This window comes from Marmota flaviventris, chromosome X (assembly GCF_047511675.1).
Source record: "Marmota flaviventris isolate mMarFla1 chromosome X, mMarFla1.hap1, whole genome shotgun sequence".
Lineage (NCBI taxonomy): Eukaryota > Metazoa > Chordata > Mammalia > Rodentia > Sciuridae > Marmota > Marmota flaviventris.
Window position 1 is genome coordinate 29519318 of NC_092518.1, and position 16357 is coordinate 29535674.

The 16357-nt window shown below is 35.0% G+C and overlaps 1 protein-coding gene across 1 annotated transcript in view; it reads left to right on the forward strand.

The window, feature by feature from the left end:
* The window catches only part of Cfap47 (cilia and flagella associated protein 47), a 410015-nt gene that overhangs the window by 218097 nt on the left and 175561 nt on the right, over positions 1 to 16357 (forward strand). The window contains exons 41-42 of the mRNA XM_071606058.1: positions 1716 to 1771; positions 3476 to 3621. Coding sequence (XP_071462159.1) covers positions 1716 to 1771; positions 3476 to 3621 — 202 coding nt within the window. The remainder of the gene's footprint in view (positions 1 to 1715; positions 1772 to 3475; positions 3622 to 16357) is intronic.

Genomic DNA, 16357 nt, shown 5'->3' on the forward strand with positions numbered 1-16357 from the left:
ATCAAGTATAATGGAATTTTCACAAGCTAGTAATTTTAATAAAATTATTTTCTGATGTCTTTAACAATCATGATAATCATTTGTTTCATGAAAAAGCCAGGACAAATTTCTAAATCCACAAAGTTTTCTGTCTGTCTTTACCACAAAGAGGACAGGTATCTTAATTTATCCGAGTTTGAGACATTTCTTTGAAATGAGGCAATTCTTGACTTCTTCAAAGGCACTTTTATTACTTGTTTCTGAAAAAATAGGCAAGGAAAAGAAAAAGGATATGAAGTCCAGATTGGTGTGCTTTTCTACACACTATGATAAAAATGATTGAAGGACTAGAAATTGCAAGTATTGAACTAAATGTGGATTTTAATCAGGCATTCTACGGAGAGCTCCATTATCAAAAAGACGACAATGGAGCCATATAAGGAGAAATAATAAGCACTCTTTGTTATTCTTTCTACTCTGTGTATGGTCTTCCTTATGAATGTAAAATGTCCATCTATTATTATTATGTCTATGGCAGCCTTAAATTAAAGTGTCTATCAAATGCCCAAATTATGTAAAATATTAAATGCATTTTACTTTTTTTTAAAAAAAGCATTACAGTACCTAAGGTGCTAGCCAGAATGCCTGTGAGTAGAAAAAAAGCACTGAACAATTACAAGTGGTAAATAACATCATTGAGTATGATGTAATGAAAAGACAGTGTTATTCATAAAATAAAAATGGGAAAAAAGTAATGGAGGTATTTAGGATAATGTTACTTGAAAAGTACATTTTTAGAGCATCTGACTCAGATGAAAACAAATGACAAAGTGAGTAATTATGAAATTTTTGTATTCTCAGAAAAAAAATAAGTCAATCAATGTGTTTGATCCCAAATATTAATTGACAGCTTGTTGAGCAAAGTTGTCCTGAATACTAAAGAAGTACAATATGCAGGAAATTGGTGAGGGTTCTAGAAGACATAGAACCTGTCAAAGAAGGCAGTTGCTTCAAGCTGTGATTTGCTACTTCATTCCTAGAAATGTAACCAATTATTAAAAAGAAGCAAATATGGAAATTTTACATACACACACACAAACATATATTTATTTATTATTTTGGCACCAGAGATTGAACACAGGGGCACTTAACTATTGAACTACTTCCCTGTTCCTTCTCTTTTTTTATACTGAGACAGGTTCTTGATAAATTGCTAAGGGCCTCACTAAGTTGCTAAGGCTGGCTTTGAATTCATGGCCCTCCTTCCCTAGCCTCCCAAGCCAAATGTGGAAATAATAAACTTAGAAAAGATTATTTTTTTTCAAGTAATCAAGCTATAGAAACACTCTAACACTCCAAAAGGAGAGTGTATTTATTTACTTACTTTTTAAGTAAATAAATTGTCTCTTTGAGTCTCTGGCTTAGGGTTATTATTATCAAATGTTTACTTCCCTACAAAGGTAAAAGTGTATCATTTTTATCAAATTTTTTTAAAAGAGTAGTAGAAATATGGTCAATTGGTGTTTCCCTTATTATTTTTCTTTTACTTTATCAAACTATATAAGCATGAAATGATATATAAAATACATCTGTGAACTTTGCATGTCATATTGTACGAAGTCATAATTTTTAGGGCTCCATAAGATTTAATTAAGATAGATAATTGTTTCTGAATTTTTTTTATTTGCTGTTGATATTGTTTTTCTATTTTCTTGTGATGGTGATGGTGTGATTAGCAATGGATGTGATGGTGCTCAGGACTCTTCCCATAGCACAATGGGCTTAAAAACCTGTGAGTATCTTAAATAAGTTTTTATGGGTTTTCATGTCTGACATTTATGCACAAAGCATAATATAAAATGAAATATTCATCAAGAGATGTTTTCAACTATAGTCAGAATGGCAAACCCTGGGGATCTCAGGTAGGATTAGAGGCTGAAGTGTTGGCTCCCTACCTTTTCTATTGTTAACCCTGTAAGGGATTCTGCCCACATCTCTCCTTTTACTAAGTTTTAGTTCCCTCTACTGCATAAGGAATGTATTTAGATATGTGACTTTTTTGTCTCTTTTGGATTATTTTGTACTGCTTAAACATACTCACCTGACAAATATTACTAAGTTTAGAATTGTAAGGATAGCACAGGTTTACTTTGTTTTATGAAAAAACTGTAGGTCTAGAAATGACAGGAAAATCAATATAGGAAAGCTCTGGTTATTCCTAGCTACAGAACAGACCACCCCAAATGTAATGGTATGAAACAATGAAAACAAATTATAGTCATTATCTCCCATATTTGGGGAGTGACTGGGCTCAGCTGGATGATTCTAGTTCAAGGTCTCTCAAGGTGTCCCTTGAGATGGATACTGGGACCTGACTCATCTCAAAGGCTTTGTCATTTACATGCCTGATTGTTAATGCTGCCTTTTGACCTGGATCTCAATTGGGGCCATTGGCCTGGACACTTACAGGTAGCTTTTCCTTGTGGCCCAGGCTTCTTCATAGAACGGAAACTGGGTTCTAAAAGCAAGTGATCCAAGAAAGTGAGAGAACTAGGCAAAAATTATATTATATTATCTGTCCTAGTGTCAGAAATCCCATTGCTTCACCACTGCCACATTTTAGCATACTGTTTATTGGGATGATGTTACTAAGGCTGGTGCACCATATCCCCACATTCAAGGCAGTATCAAAGTGCCGCAAATAACTCAAACGCAAGTCAGCATGAGCAAGGAAGAAGAAGAAGCCCCTTTATTGAATAAAGCAGTTTTTTTATAGTATTGTGAACAAAGAAGGCAGCATTCCAACAGCACTGACTCAGGTCTCTAAGCTAGCAAAATATTGTATGCAGAAGTAACTTACTAATCAGAAGTAACCTGCTTCTAATGACTTAATTCTCTTGGGCTGGAGCATTCTGAGTTCTGCTCTTTGTTAAGAACAGATAAAAATTTTCTCAGAGCCCTCCTAGCCCACTTGGCAGAACATCCCATTTGCAGGCAAGCTCCACCAAAGACTGCAAAGCAGCTCGTTTGCAAGCATGTATGCAGTCACGTCTGATTCTCTACACAAAGAATGAATGGACTCATTTTAAAACTACTAAAAACAGAAGTGTGTATATATTTCAGTATATAAGACAGTCCTTCATTTCCTGTTCAAATTGTTACACTTTGTAATATAAACTATTAAACAATCCACAAAAAGTTGGAGATTCATGAGTGATTCTATGTGTAGCCAGATTAATTTTAAATAGTAGTGAAGTTCCTTTTGTTAAGAAATTTTTAATATAGGGGGTCATCATTATCCATTTTGTTATAACCTGCTTGACCTGGAGTCACCCGTACTTTCATTTAAAAATATAATGTATCATCTTCTAATTCTGTGTTCTAATGTTATAAATATCCTATAGATCCCAAAATGCATACTAATTTAAGCAGCTCCTTTATTTGAATAGCAGTTATAATATCATATATCAACTAGCTCTGTGTCATGTTTTGGTAGCAATTAAATCCAATTTCATCAGAGAGTTCTTCTGCTCTGTACAAAATCTTTCCCTGGAAGGAAAAGGATCTTCAAACCTGGAGCTCTACTATCTTCCGTTTGACATCCACATACGCTACTGTGCCATCATCTTGCACAACAAAGAGGTGAGAACAGAACTGGTTTATGCTACTATCATGGCCTGCCACTGTAATGAGGTCACTAGTACAGGCAGCTGAATACTATAGAAATATAGATAATTTCAGTATCCAAGTTGCTAGGAAAGGAGCTCATCCTCAAAAATATTCAAAGTGTTCTACTAGTTGTGGGTAAATTTTATGGTAGTTGCACAGGGAAGTAACATGGGAGCCGAGTGGTGTATGCCTAACCTTGCTGTGGCTCCATCTGTATGTAAGTTATAATAGAGTTACCCTCTTTCAGAAAGCACAGCTATGTGCTGACCAGAGGAGGGAATTTATAATCCCCATGATATAGCCCCAATGTGTCCATTGTATATACCCTATATTGAGTACATACATAATGAAAATTACCATTTGGTAGTTGGAAAGAGGTATTGTACTTTTCTGGCATTTATAGACTCATTTAGAGATGAAAAATAACACAGCTTAATAAACATGTAAAATACATTTCAATTTTACACATAAATTGCCATTTAAAATCCCTTTTTATGACAATACTAAAACTTGGCTTTATTTCCTTTAAAGAAGTTTAGGGGCTGGGGATGTAAGTCAGTGGTAGAGTATGGGTCTATTATGCACAAGGCTCTGGGTTCCATCTCCAGCATCACAGTTAACAGCAACAAAAAGTAATGCAGGATTTAAACACATTCCTCCCTATGTAAGATTTGTGCAAAATAATAGCAACCAGTAGTTTGATCAAGTGCTTTAAAATCCCTTTTTCAGAATACTGGGATTAATTCTCAATAGCCTAGTAATGAGGTTGATCATTTTTAAGCGATACCAGACTTCAAACTATACTACAGAGCAATAGTAACAAAAACAGCATGGTACTGGTACCAAAACAGGCGGGTGGACCAATGGTACAGAATAGAGGACACAGAAACCAATCCACAAAACTACAACTATCTTATATTTGATAAAGGGGCTAAAAGCATGCAATGGAGGAAGGATAGCATCTTCAACAAAGATGGTGCTGGGAAAACTGGAAATCCATATGCAACAAAATCAAACTGAATCCCTTTCTCTCGCCATGCACAAAAGTTAATTCAAAATGGATCAAGGAGCTTGATATCAAATCAGAGACGCGCCGTCTGATAGAAGAAAAAGTTGGCTACGATCTACAGTCGGGTGGGGTCGGGCTCCAAATTCCTCAATAGGACACCCATAGCACAAAAGTTAATAACTAGAATCAACAAATGGGACTTACTCAAACTAAAAAGTTTTTTCTCAGCTAAAGAAACAATAAGAGAGGTAAATAGGGAGCCTACACCCTGGGAACAAATCTTTACTCCTCACACTTCAGATAGAGCCCTAATATCCAGAGTATACAAAGAACTCAAAAAATTAGACAATAAGAAAACAAACAACCCAATCAACAAATGGGCCAAGGACCTGAACAGACACTTCTCAGAGGAGGACATACAGTCAATCAACAAGTACATGAAAAAATGCTCAACATCTCTAGCTGTCAGAGAAATGCAAATCAAAACCACCCTAAGATACCATCTCACTCCAGTAAGATTGGCAGCCATTAGGAAGTCAAACAACAACAAGTGCTGGCGAGGATGTGGGGAAAAGGGTACACTTGTACATTGCTGGTGGGACTGCAGATTGGTGCAGCCAATTTGGAAAGCAGTATGGAGATTTCTTGGAAAGCTGGGAATGGAGCCACCATTTGACCCAGCTATTCCCCTTCTTGGTCTATTCCCTAAAGACCTAAAAAGAGCATGCTACAGGGACACTGCTACATCGATGTTCATAGCAGCACAGTTCACAATAGCAAGACTGTGGAACCAACCTAGATGCCCTTCAATAGACGAATGGATAAAAAAAATGTGGCATTTATACACAATGGAGTATTACTCTGCATTAAAAAATGACAAAATCATAGAATTTACAGGGAAATGGATGGCATTAGAGCAGATTATGCTAAGTGAAGCTAGCCAATCCCTAAAAAACAAATGCCAAATGTCTTCTTTGATATAAGGAGAGTAACTAAGAACAGTGTAGGGACGAAGAACAGGAGAAGAAGATTAACATTTAACAGGGATGAGAGGTGGGAGGGAAAGGGAGAGAGAAGGAAAATTGCATGGTAATGGAAGGAGACCCTCAGGGTTATACAGTGGAGGAGGTAGAGAGAGAGGAGGGGAGGGGAGGGGAGAGGTGGGGAGGGGGGAGGGTGGAGGATGGGAAAGGCAGTGGAGCACAACAGACACTAGTATGGCAATTTGTAAATCAATGGATGTGTAACTGATGTGATTCTGCAATCTGTGTATGGGGTGAAGGTGGGAGTTCATAACCCACTTGAATCAAAGTGTGGAATATGATATGTCAAGAAATTTGTAATGTTTTGAACAACCCACAATAAAAAATTAAAAAAAAATAAATAAATAAATAGACTAATAGATTACACAATTAGATTGTTTATACAAATCTAATCTAAATTAATAAAAATATAATTATACTTAATTTGATATCTAAATTTATTAAAACATGACTTTGATTGCCTATATTTTGTCCTTGTCAGAGAATCAATAATAAAAAATAATAATAATCTTGGAAATATATGGCTATCTATTGAGAGATAATGCCCCAATTTAAAGGATTATATTTAATTATAATGACATATATGGGGAAACACATGTATCAATTTACACATTCAATTATATTGCTAATTACATAGAAAAATGCAATTATATGCTTAACTAGATAATAAAATATCCAAGCCCACCTAGTTAGCTCCTGTATCTTATTAAGTGTGTTATAACTCCTTTGTCATTGAGACTCACCTGTTGAAAACTATAAAATACTTAGTCCTCTATTTGGTAGCTTTACAATAAAAAACATTTCTAGTAAGAGTGCTATCAAGGAACTGCTATTTGTTTCAGTTTGGCTGTTCCATTTGAACTTTCAGAGAGATGAAGTAATTTATGTATTTAACAACTGTTTGAAAGTAGAAATAGGGCTGGGGTTGAGGTTCAGTGGTAGAGTGCTTGCCTAGCATGTGTGAAGCACTGGGTTCATTCCCCAGCTCCACATAAAAAAAAAATTAAAATAAAGGTATTGTGTCCATCTACAACTAAAAATAATGTTAAAAAAAGAAAGTAGAAACAGTTTTATAATACTTCTATCAGTGTTCACAAAAATTCTTAGCTTAGAAGAAAACCTATGAAAGCTCTGAAAAGTTATTTTATTAGGTGCCAGAAACCCAAACTAATTTATTCTGTAATGTGGAATGGGCAGATTAAATAGAGGAACCTCAAGTGGAATCACGACTCAGTCCCTTAGGAATTGTACCTCCAGGGAGGAGAGGTTAACAGACCACTTTACAAAACACACAAACACTGCAAAGCACACAGCGGGATATTGACCATTTCCTGGTTTTCACTTTGCTGCCCAGCATATGAACATCTGTTTACCAAGTAAGAAATCACTGGCATTGCTAAACTCAGCTGTTTCAGGGCAATGGGGTAATCAAGCAGAGATCCTTCTCTTGGGAGCTGGATTAAGAGTGGCTTCCAGTGCAGCTACTTGCTGCGATATACCAACTCTTTCTCACCAACCCTTGAACACTTTCATTTAGCCAATCTAGCACCTACTTTCCCTCTGGTAGATTTATCTTCCCAGCCTTGGTTGTCCTCTTCTGTTTACAAACCTTAATCAGAAGAAATCGAGACCAAATGCAAGTATTGTTGACATGTGGCAGCCTGGATGGGAGCCACCCTGCCTGAGCAACTCATGTAAATCAGTCCAGTACCATAGCAGGATTCCCTATATCAATGCAACTTTTAGTTTCCCCAAGTTAAGCTAAAAATTATCAGGGTAAGCATGCTTCCTTCCAAATAAAAGACCTCATAAGACCTTCTTTTGGATTTATGGTCTATAATAATTTAGTTTACAGTGATTCACAATAGTTTTTAAAAATATTGAATATCACTCTGGTCATCTGCCATATATGTGCATAAATATATGGGGCCACTTCTCTGACTCTTTATACTGTGCATCAGTTCATTGTCTTTTAGTCTATTATGTCTTTCTGTCTGTGCTCATGCTCAGATTAAGTTGACAATCTTTATTTCAAATAAAATTTATTTTAGACATTCTACAACAAATGTAATTTTTTTTTCAATCATAATTAAGGTTCAGAACTTAGTAATACTGATTTGTGATTCCATTTATCAAATATGAAGGTAAAAACTTGAAATCATATTATGCTGAAATCTTTATGTAATTTTAAATTTAGTCAAACTAGCTGAAGTTTTGTTAAAGATAACTTGGAATGAGTTTTATTTGAAGGTTATTTCTTTTTATTTTTGATTTTTAAATGGCAAGGCACATTTCATTCGCTCATTAAATTTTTTATTCAATTTGTCACAATTGCTTTTCTTTTTTGTGGGGCAGGTAATCAGGGATTGAACCCAGGAGTGCTTTACCACTGACCCACAACCCTAGCCCTTTTTATTTTTATTTTTTTTTAAATTTTGAGACAGGGCCTTGCTGAGTTACTGAGGCTGGCCTCAAACTTGTAATCTTCCTGTCTCAGCCTCCCAAGTCACTGGGAATACAGGCATGTGCCATCACACCCAGCTACTTCTTTTCTTTGTTATGGGAGAGGGTAACATACACCCCATCCCATAAAGCACACCCTTAACCTCTTGGGAAAACAGGTAAGATAAAATACTCTCAGGCCCATAAAATACTTTGCAACATTTAATTACCTCATAATGACCCCTAGGAATCTGGAATTATGTAAACCATTAAGTCTCCATCTATGTGGTAAATATTCACAAAGATACACAGAGTTTCAGACTTCTCCCCTACTGCAAGGCCATTTCCCAGTTCACCCACCTTCCTTTCTCCTATTAACTGTAAAATCTTTGTCTTACACTAAATACTATAGCCTTTTCCATGTAAAATATAAGGCGAAAATCTGATGATGAAAATTTGTACCTGTTGCATACTTATTCTTGAGGATACCTTCTGGGTTCTTTATAAAAAGTACTACCAACTAGATTGTAAAGATCCTACATCCCTGGGGTACCAACATTTTAGCTCCAGGGGACACTATCTCAAATGACACATAGTAAATGAAGAAACAATACTTTCTATTTTCCCAAATTTTTGTTTCTTTTATGAACTCTCCCATACTTTTCTTCTTTTCTTTCAATGCTGTGGATCAAACCCACGGCCTTGTGAATGCTGGGCTAGTGTTCTACTACTAAGCCACCTCCCCAGACCCACAAACCCTCTCATTCTTGAAGGAAACTGTTTATACAGAGAATAACTATAGGAAATTTTAAATTTGCCACCCTCAAACAGCTCACACAGAAACTTGGTGTGGATTTGAAGTATAGATACCCCCCTCCAGGTTGGTGAGGAAAGCTTGCTGAATGTACAGCACATTCCTATAAAAGAAACACGCATCACTTACCTTGTGCTGGAACAACGTGGCCCTCAACATGCCCCCTTGCAAGGCATAATATTTGCTAATGTGCATAGTATCCTGGAATGTCTATTAATTTCTATAAAACAGTCAGACTTGACAATTTCTAGAATAGAGGAAGAATGCATCTCTATATGATAGTAGAGACAGGGATAATTGACTTATAGAGGAGTTTGTTCAATATGGATGAATAGAAACATTTCAGTTAAAAAGAAAAGTTGTAAAACAGATGGTGGAATGAGATGGACATCATTACCCTAAGTACATGTATGAAGACACTAATGTTGTGACTCTACTTTGTGTACAACCAGAGGTATGAAAAATTGTGCTCTATGTGTGTAATATGAATTGTAGTGTATTCTGCTATCATATATAAAAATTAGAAGAAAAAAATTAAAAAAAGAAAAGTTGGAGAAGGGAAAAGTATGTTCTAGAAAAACTTCTAAAAACATGAGGCAAAACAGCTATTTATGAAATTTCACGGATGCTTGAAATATGAATTGTCAGATTGGTTTGTTGAAAGTGGCAGAAAATTATTTGACTGGGAAGATCAGATAGATATTAAGGAGAAGACTTAGTTTTAAGTTCAAAGCTTAGCTATTATTATTATTGTTGCTGTTATTATTGAAAGCAAGTACCTCATTGAAACATAGACAGGGCCTGATTTCATGTTTGTTTCTAAAAACATTTCTGGTAGCAAAACAGAGAATAGATTAAGAGTTAGAGACAGAAACTAGAAGTAGGGAGATTGGCTGAGAGATTCTTGCAATCTATTACATGAGTCCACACACCAGTATTCTATATGGCCCTCTGTTTTTCTGCTCTGTAAATCTGATATGGAACAACAAGGACTACAATGTGATCACTAGCATAGAGAAAGAGAAAAATGTGGAACTCAATGGTGAGAGAAGAAATTATATTGTGGGAAGAAGGAGGAAAAACAAAGTAGAGGGCAAAAAAGAACTGTAGCAATTCTACTGATATAAATATGAAGCTTTTTAAATTTTTTGTTTATTTAAATTAATACATAGTAATTGTACACATGTATGGACTATAGTGTGTTATTTCAATACATGTATAATTTGTGTAATGATCAAATCAAGGTATTTAGCATATCCATCACATCAAACACTTATATTTTCTTCATGGTGAAAACACTAAAAATCCTTCCTTCAAGCTATTTTGAAATCAACAATTATTAACTATATTTACTCTACTGTACCGCAGAGCAATAAAATTTATCCTTTCTAACTGTAACTTTGTGTCTTTTGACCACCTTCTCTTCATCCTCCCATCCTCCTGTCCTCCCTAGCCTTTCACAATGACTATTCTCCTCTGTACTTCTATGAGATCAACTTTTTTAGATTTTTTAGATTCCTAGCTTATTGCACATAACATAATGTCTTCCAGGTTCATCCATGTTGTGGCAATAGACAGAATTTCCTTCCCTTCTAAGGCTGAATATTATCCCACTGTATACATCTACCATGTTTTTTTTTTTAAGTCCACCCATCCACTGATGAACACTTGGGTTGATTCAATATCTTGGCTGTTGTGAATTATTCTGCAGTTAAGCAAGAGAATTCAGATATGTCTTCCACATATTGATTTCATTTCCTTTGGACATATATGTATTAGGGATTTCTTGACCACATAGTAGTTCTATCATTAACTTTTTGAGGAATTTCCATACTATTATCCACAATGGCTGTAATAATTTACACTTCCACCAATAGTGTTATAATAGTTCTCCTTTCCCCACATCTTTGCCATTTACTTTTTGTCTTTTTGACAATTGGTATTCTAACTGGGTTGAGGTGATACATCTTTGTGTTCCTGATTTGCATTGTCCTAGTAAATAGTGATGTTGACCATTTTTGTCATTTACCTATTGGCCATTTGCATGTTTTATGTTGAGAAATGTCTATTCAGATCATTTGCCCAGTTTTTTAAATTTGATTTTTTCTTTTCTCTTTCTCCCTTCTTCCCTTTCTTTCCTTTTTTATTATTGGTTGTGTTCCTTGTATATTCCAGGTATTAACTTCTTGCCAAATGCAGTTCACAAATATTTTTCCCAATCTCTAAGTTTTCTCTTCACTGTATTGTTTCCTTTGCTGTGTAGGGGCTTTTTGGTTTAATGTAATTCCATTTGTCCTTTTTTGTTTGTTTGTTTGTTTGGTTGGGTTTTTTGGGTTTTTTTATTTTTATTTTTTTATTTTTTTTTACTTTCTAAACTTATGCTTTTGAGGTCTTCTCCAAAATAATTGTTATTTGGACAATGTCATAAAGTGTTTCACCAATGTTTTCTTCTAGTAGTTGCATAGTTTTGGTTCTTAGTCTTTAAGTCTTTAATGCATTTAGATTTAATTTTTGTATATAGTGAGAAATAGGAGTCTAGCTTTATTATTCAGCACATAGTTATCCAGTTTCCCCAGCACCATTTATTGAAGAGACTATCCCTTCCCCCAGTGTGTGTTATTGGCACCTTAGTTGAAAAGAACTTAGCTATAGATGTGTGGGTTGATTTCTGGTTTTCTATCCTGTTCCACTAGTCTGTGTGTGTGTGTGTGTGTGTGTATCTTTGTATTATATTTTAAAGGTAGCTAAGATAATACATCTAGCTTTGTTCCTTTTACTCAAGATTACTTAGGCTCTTCAAGTTTTTTTTATGGTTCCACATCAATTTGAGGATTTTATTTTACAATTTCTGTGAAGAATGTCATTGGTATTTTCACAGAGATTACATTGAATCTATAGATTGCTTTTGGTTGTATAGATAATTTAACTATTAATTCTTCCCATTGATGAACATGTGACATCTTTTCATTTATTTATGTTTTCTTCAATTTTTTCATCAATATTTTATAGTTTTCACTATAGAGAGCTTTCACCTCCTTGGGATACATTTATTTCTAGGTGTTTTGCTTTTTATACCTATTATTAAAGGGGTTGTTTTCTTAGTTTCTTTTCCAGATAGTTATTCACTGTTACCACATAGAAACATTACTGATTTTTATGTTGATTTTTTTTTTTCTTTTGACATGGGATCCTGCTAAATTGCCAAGACTGACCTCTAACTCACTATCCACATGCCTCAGCCTCCTGAGTAGCTGGGATTACTGGCACACAGCGCTATACTTAGCTCTAGCTCTTTATGTTGATTTTTTTTATCCTAAAACTTTATAAAACTTGTTTATTAGTTTCTAGTAGTTTGGGGGGGTTAATTAAAGTTTTCTCTCTATAAAACCATGTTATCTACAAGCAGGGACAATTTGACATCCCATTTCCAATTTGAATGCTTTTTATTTCCTTCTTCTGTTTTAATCGCACTGGCTAAGGCTTCTAGTATTATTTTGAATATAACTGCTGAAAACAGATATCCTTATCTTATTCTGGATTTTAGGGGGAAAGCTTTCAACTTTTCCCTGTTCAGTGAGGTTAGCTGCTAGTTTGTCAGATATGGTTTTTATTGGTTAAGATACATTCCCTTTATACTTATTATTTTGAGAGTATTTGTGATGAAAGGGTATTGAGTTTTATCAAATGCTTTTTCTTTTTCTATTGAAATAATTTCATGATATTTGTTCATTGTCGTGATAATGTGATATATCACATTTATTGATTTGTGTGTGTTGAACCAGACTTGCATCTCAGGGATGAATCTCCTTTGATCATGCTGAATGATCTTATAGAAGTGCTGTTGAGTTTGGTTTGCTAGTATTTTGTTGATAATTTTTTGCATCTATGTTCATCAGAGTTACTGGCCTTTTTAAATTATTGTTGTATCCTTTTCTGGTTTTGATATCAGAATAATGCTGGCCTGAAAGAATGGATTTGAAAGAATCTCATCTCCTTCAGTTTGTGGGATTAGTTTGAGCATTGGTATTAGTTCTTTAAAAGTTTGGTTTGTATGAAACAGCAGTGAAGCCATGAGGTCTTGGGGTTTTTGCTTGTTTGTTTTGTTTAATTAAATTATTTTATTTATTCTAATTTCTTATACTTGATGGCAGAGTGTAATTCATTTCATATTACACATATAGAGCACAATTTTTTAAGTCACTGATTGTACACAAAGTATTTTCACACCACTCATGTCTTCATACATGTACTTAGGGTAATAATGTCTAAATCTTTCCTACCCCTTGCCCCCTCTGTTCCCCTCCCTCCCCTTTGCTCTATCTAAAGTTCCTCCATTCCTCCCATGATCCTCCCCATCACCATTATGAATCAGCATCCGCATATCAAAGAAAACATTCGGCCTTTGGTTTTTTGGGATTGGCTTACTTCACTTAGCATGATATTCTCCAACTTCATCCATTTACCTGCAAATGCCATGATTTTATTCTCTTTTAATGCTGAGTAATCTTCCATTGTGTATATATATATATATCAAAGTTTCCCTATCCATTCATCTACTTAAGGGTATCTAGGTTGGTTCCATAATTTAGCTATCGTGAATTGTGCTGGTATAAACATCAATATGGCTGTGTCCCTATAGTATGATGTTTTTAAGTTTTCCGGGTATAAACCGAGGAGTGGGATAGTTGGGTCAAATGGTGGTTCCATTTCCAGTTTTCCAAGGAATCTCCAGATTGCTTTCCATATTGGCTGCACCAATTTGCAGTCCCATCAGCAATGTATGAGTGTGACTTTTTTCCCCACATCCTTGCTAACACTTATTGGTGTTTGTGTTATTGATAGCTGCCATTCTGACTGGAGTGAGATAAAATCTTAGAGTAGTTTTGATTTGCATTTCTCTAATTACTAGAGATGTTGAACATTTTTGCATATATATATATTGATTGATTGATTGTATATCAGTGTGTCTATTCTGTTCCTTGGCCCATTTATTGATTGGGTCATTTTTTTTTGTTTGTTTTGTTTTTTGGTGTTAAGGTTTTTGAGTTCTTTATATACCCTAGAGATTAGTGCTCTATCTGATATGTTTGTGGTAAAAATTTTCTCCCATTCTGTAGGCTCTCTATTCACTTCACTGATAGTTTATTTTGCTGAGAAGAAGCTTTTGAGTTTGAATCCATCCCATTTGTTGATTCTTGATTTTAATTCTTGCTCTATAGGAGTCTTATTAAGGAAGCTGGGGCCTAATCCAACATGATGGAGATTTGGGCCTACTTTTTCTTCCATTAGGTGCAAGGTCTCTGGTTTAATTCCTAGGTCCTTGATCCACTTTGAGTTGAGTTTAGTACATGGTGAGAGTATTGTCAAATGACCATACTACCAAAAGCACTATATAGATTCAATGCAATCGCAATCAAAATCCTAATGGCATTTCTTATATAAATAGAAAAAGCAATTATGAAATTCATCTGGAAAAATAAGAGACACAGAATAGCCAAAGCAATTCTTAGAAATAGGAATGAAACTGGTGGCATTACTATTCCAGACCTTAAACTATAATACAGAGCAATAGTAACAAAAACAACATGGTATTGGCACCAAAATAGACTAGTAGATCAATGGTACCAAATAGAAGACACAGAGTCTAATCCACATAACTAAAAGTGCCAAAAATGTACACTGGAAAAAAGATAGCCTCTTCAACAAATGGTGCTGGGAAAACTGGAAATCCACATGTAACAAAATGATATTAAACCTCTATCTCTCACCATGTTTTCTTTTGTTTTGATGAAAGACTTTTTATTACTGATTCAATTTTGTTATTTCTTATTGGTCTCTTTAGGTTTTCCATTTCTTCATGATCCAATCTTGGTAGGTTGTATGTGTGCAGGAATGTGTTCATTTCATTTGGGTTTTCTGATTTGTTGTTGTATCGTTGTTTATAATAATCTCTTGTGTCCTTTTTTTATTTCTTTCATATCATTTGTAATGTCTCTTTTTCATATCTGCTTATTTTGGCCATACTTCTTTTTTTCTTAGTCTAGATAATGGCTTGTCATTTTTTTTTTAATCTTTTTAAGAAACCAACTCTACTTCATTGACCTTTTGTACTGTTTTGTGGTGTCTGCTTTGCTTATTTCTGCTAAATATTTATGCTTTCTTTCCTTCTACTAATTTTGAAATTAAGTTGTTTTTGTTTCTCTAGTTCCTAGATGTGTAATGTTAGGTTGTTTGAGATCTTTCTAGTTTTTTTGAGATAACCATTTATTGCTAAAACCTTCCCTGTTAGATCTCATTCTGCTGTATCTCATAGGCTTAGTTATTCTGTATTTCCATTTTCATTGTCTTTTTTTTCTCTCTCTCTCTTTTTTCTTTTTTACTGCCAGGGGTTGAACCCAGGGCCTTATGCATGCTAGGCAAGCACTCTACCACTGAATTATATCTCTAGCTCACCATTTTCATTTGTCTTAATAATTTTTTTAAAATTTCCTTTTTTCATTTTGTCATCCCATTTGTTGTTTTGTTTATGTTCTATGTATATGTATGATTTTCATAGATGCTCCTCTTATTGATTTCTATTTTTATTAGATTTTGGTGAGCAAAGATGCTTGATGTTATTTTGATTAAAAAAAAAAAAAACGTTAAGACTTCTTTTGTAGTCTAACATAATGTATCCAGGAAAATGTCACATATGTTGTTGAGAAGAATGTGTATCTGAAGCTGTTGTGTGGAAATGTTCTGTAAATGTTAGGTACATTTGCTCTAGAGTAAAATTTAACTTTGGTGTTTCTTTGTTGATTTTCTGTCTGGATGATCTGTCCCTTGCTGAAAGTGGGTGTTGAAACCCCCTACTGTTGTTGAAATGCAGCTCATCTCTCCTTTTCAATCTATTAATATTTCTCATTTTGTGAGGGAGAACTGGACATGTACCCAGGTCTATAAACCTGTGCTTTGGGCCCACATACATGTTTCCTGGAAGTTTTCTGCATAGGCAAAACAGTGCCTCAACTTCAGCAGTAGGAGCTAGAGGTGATACTGGACCCCCCACTCAATCTGCTGTAGGATAGAGGCTGATGAACCTGTTGCAGTGGCCCAGATGCATACATTTACTAGCAATTTCCTCCAAAGAACAGTTTATCAACTGCAATAAGAGGATCTGGGCTGACTATGCTCTCTTAAGATCTTTAGTGAGATGGAGGATGAAATGCCCTCTTTGGTACCTAGGAGGATATGCATCCCTTGGAATTTCTCTGTACAGGAAGGAATATTCTCTGAGTGCAAATAGAGGGACCAGGGCTAAGACAAGGCCACTTCAGACTGTTGTGGTATAGAGGCTAAGAATATGTCATATAGTCTCAGACAAATGAGTAATTCCCAGACTGTGAGACAGAAGGGCAGGTC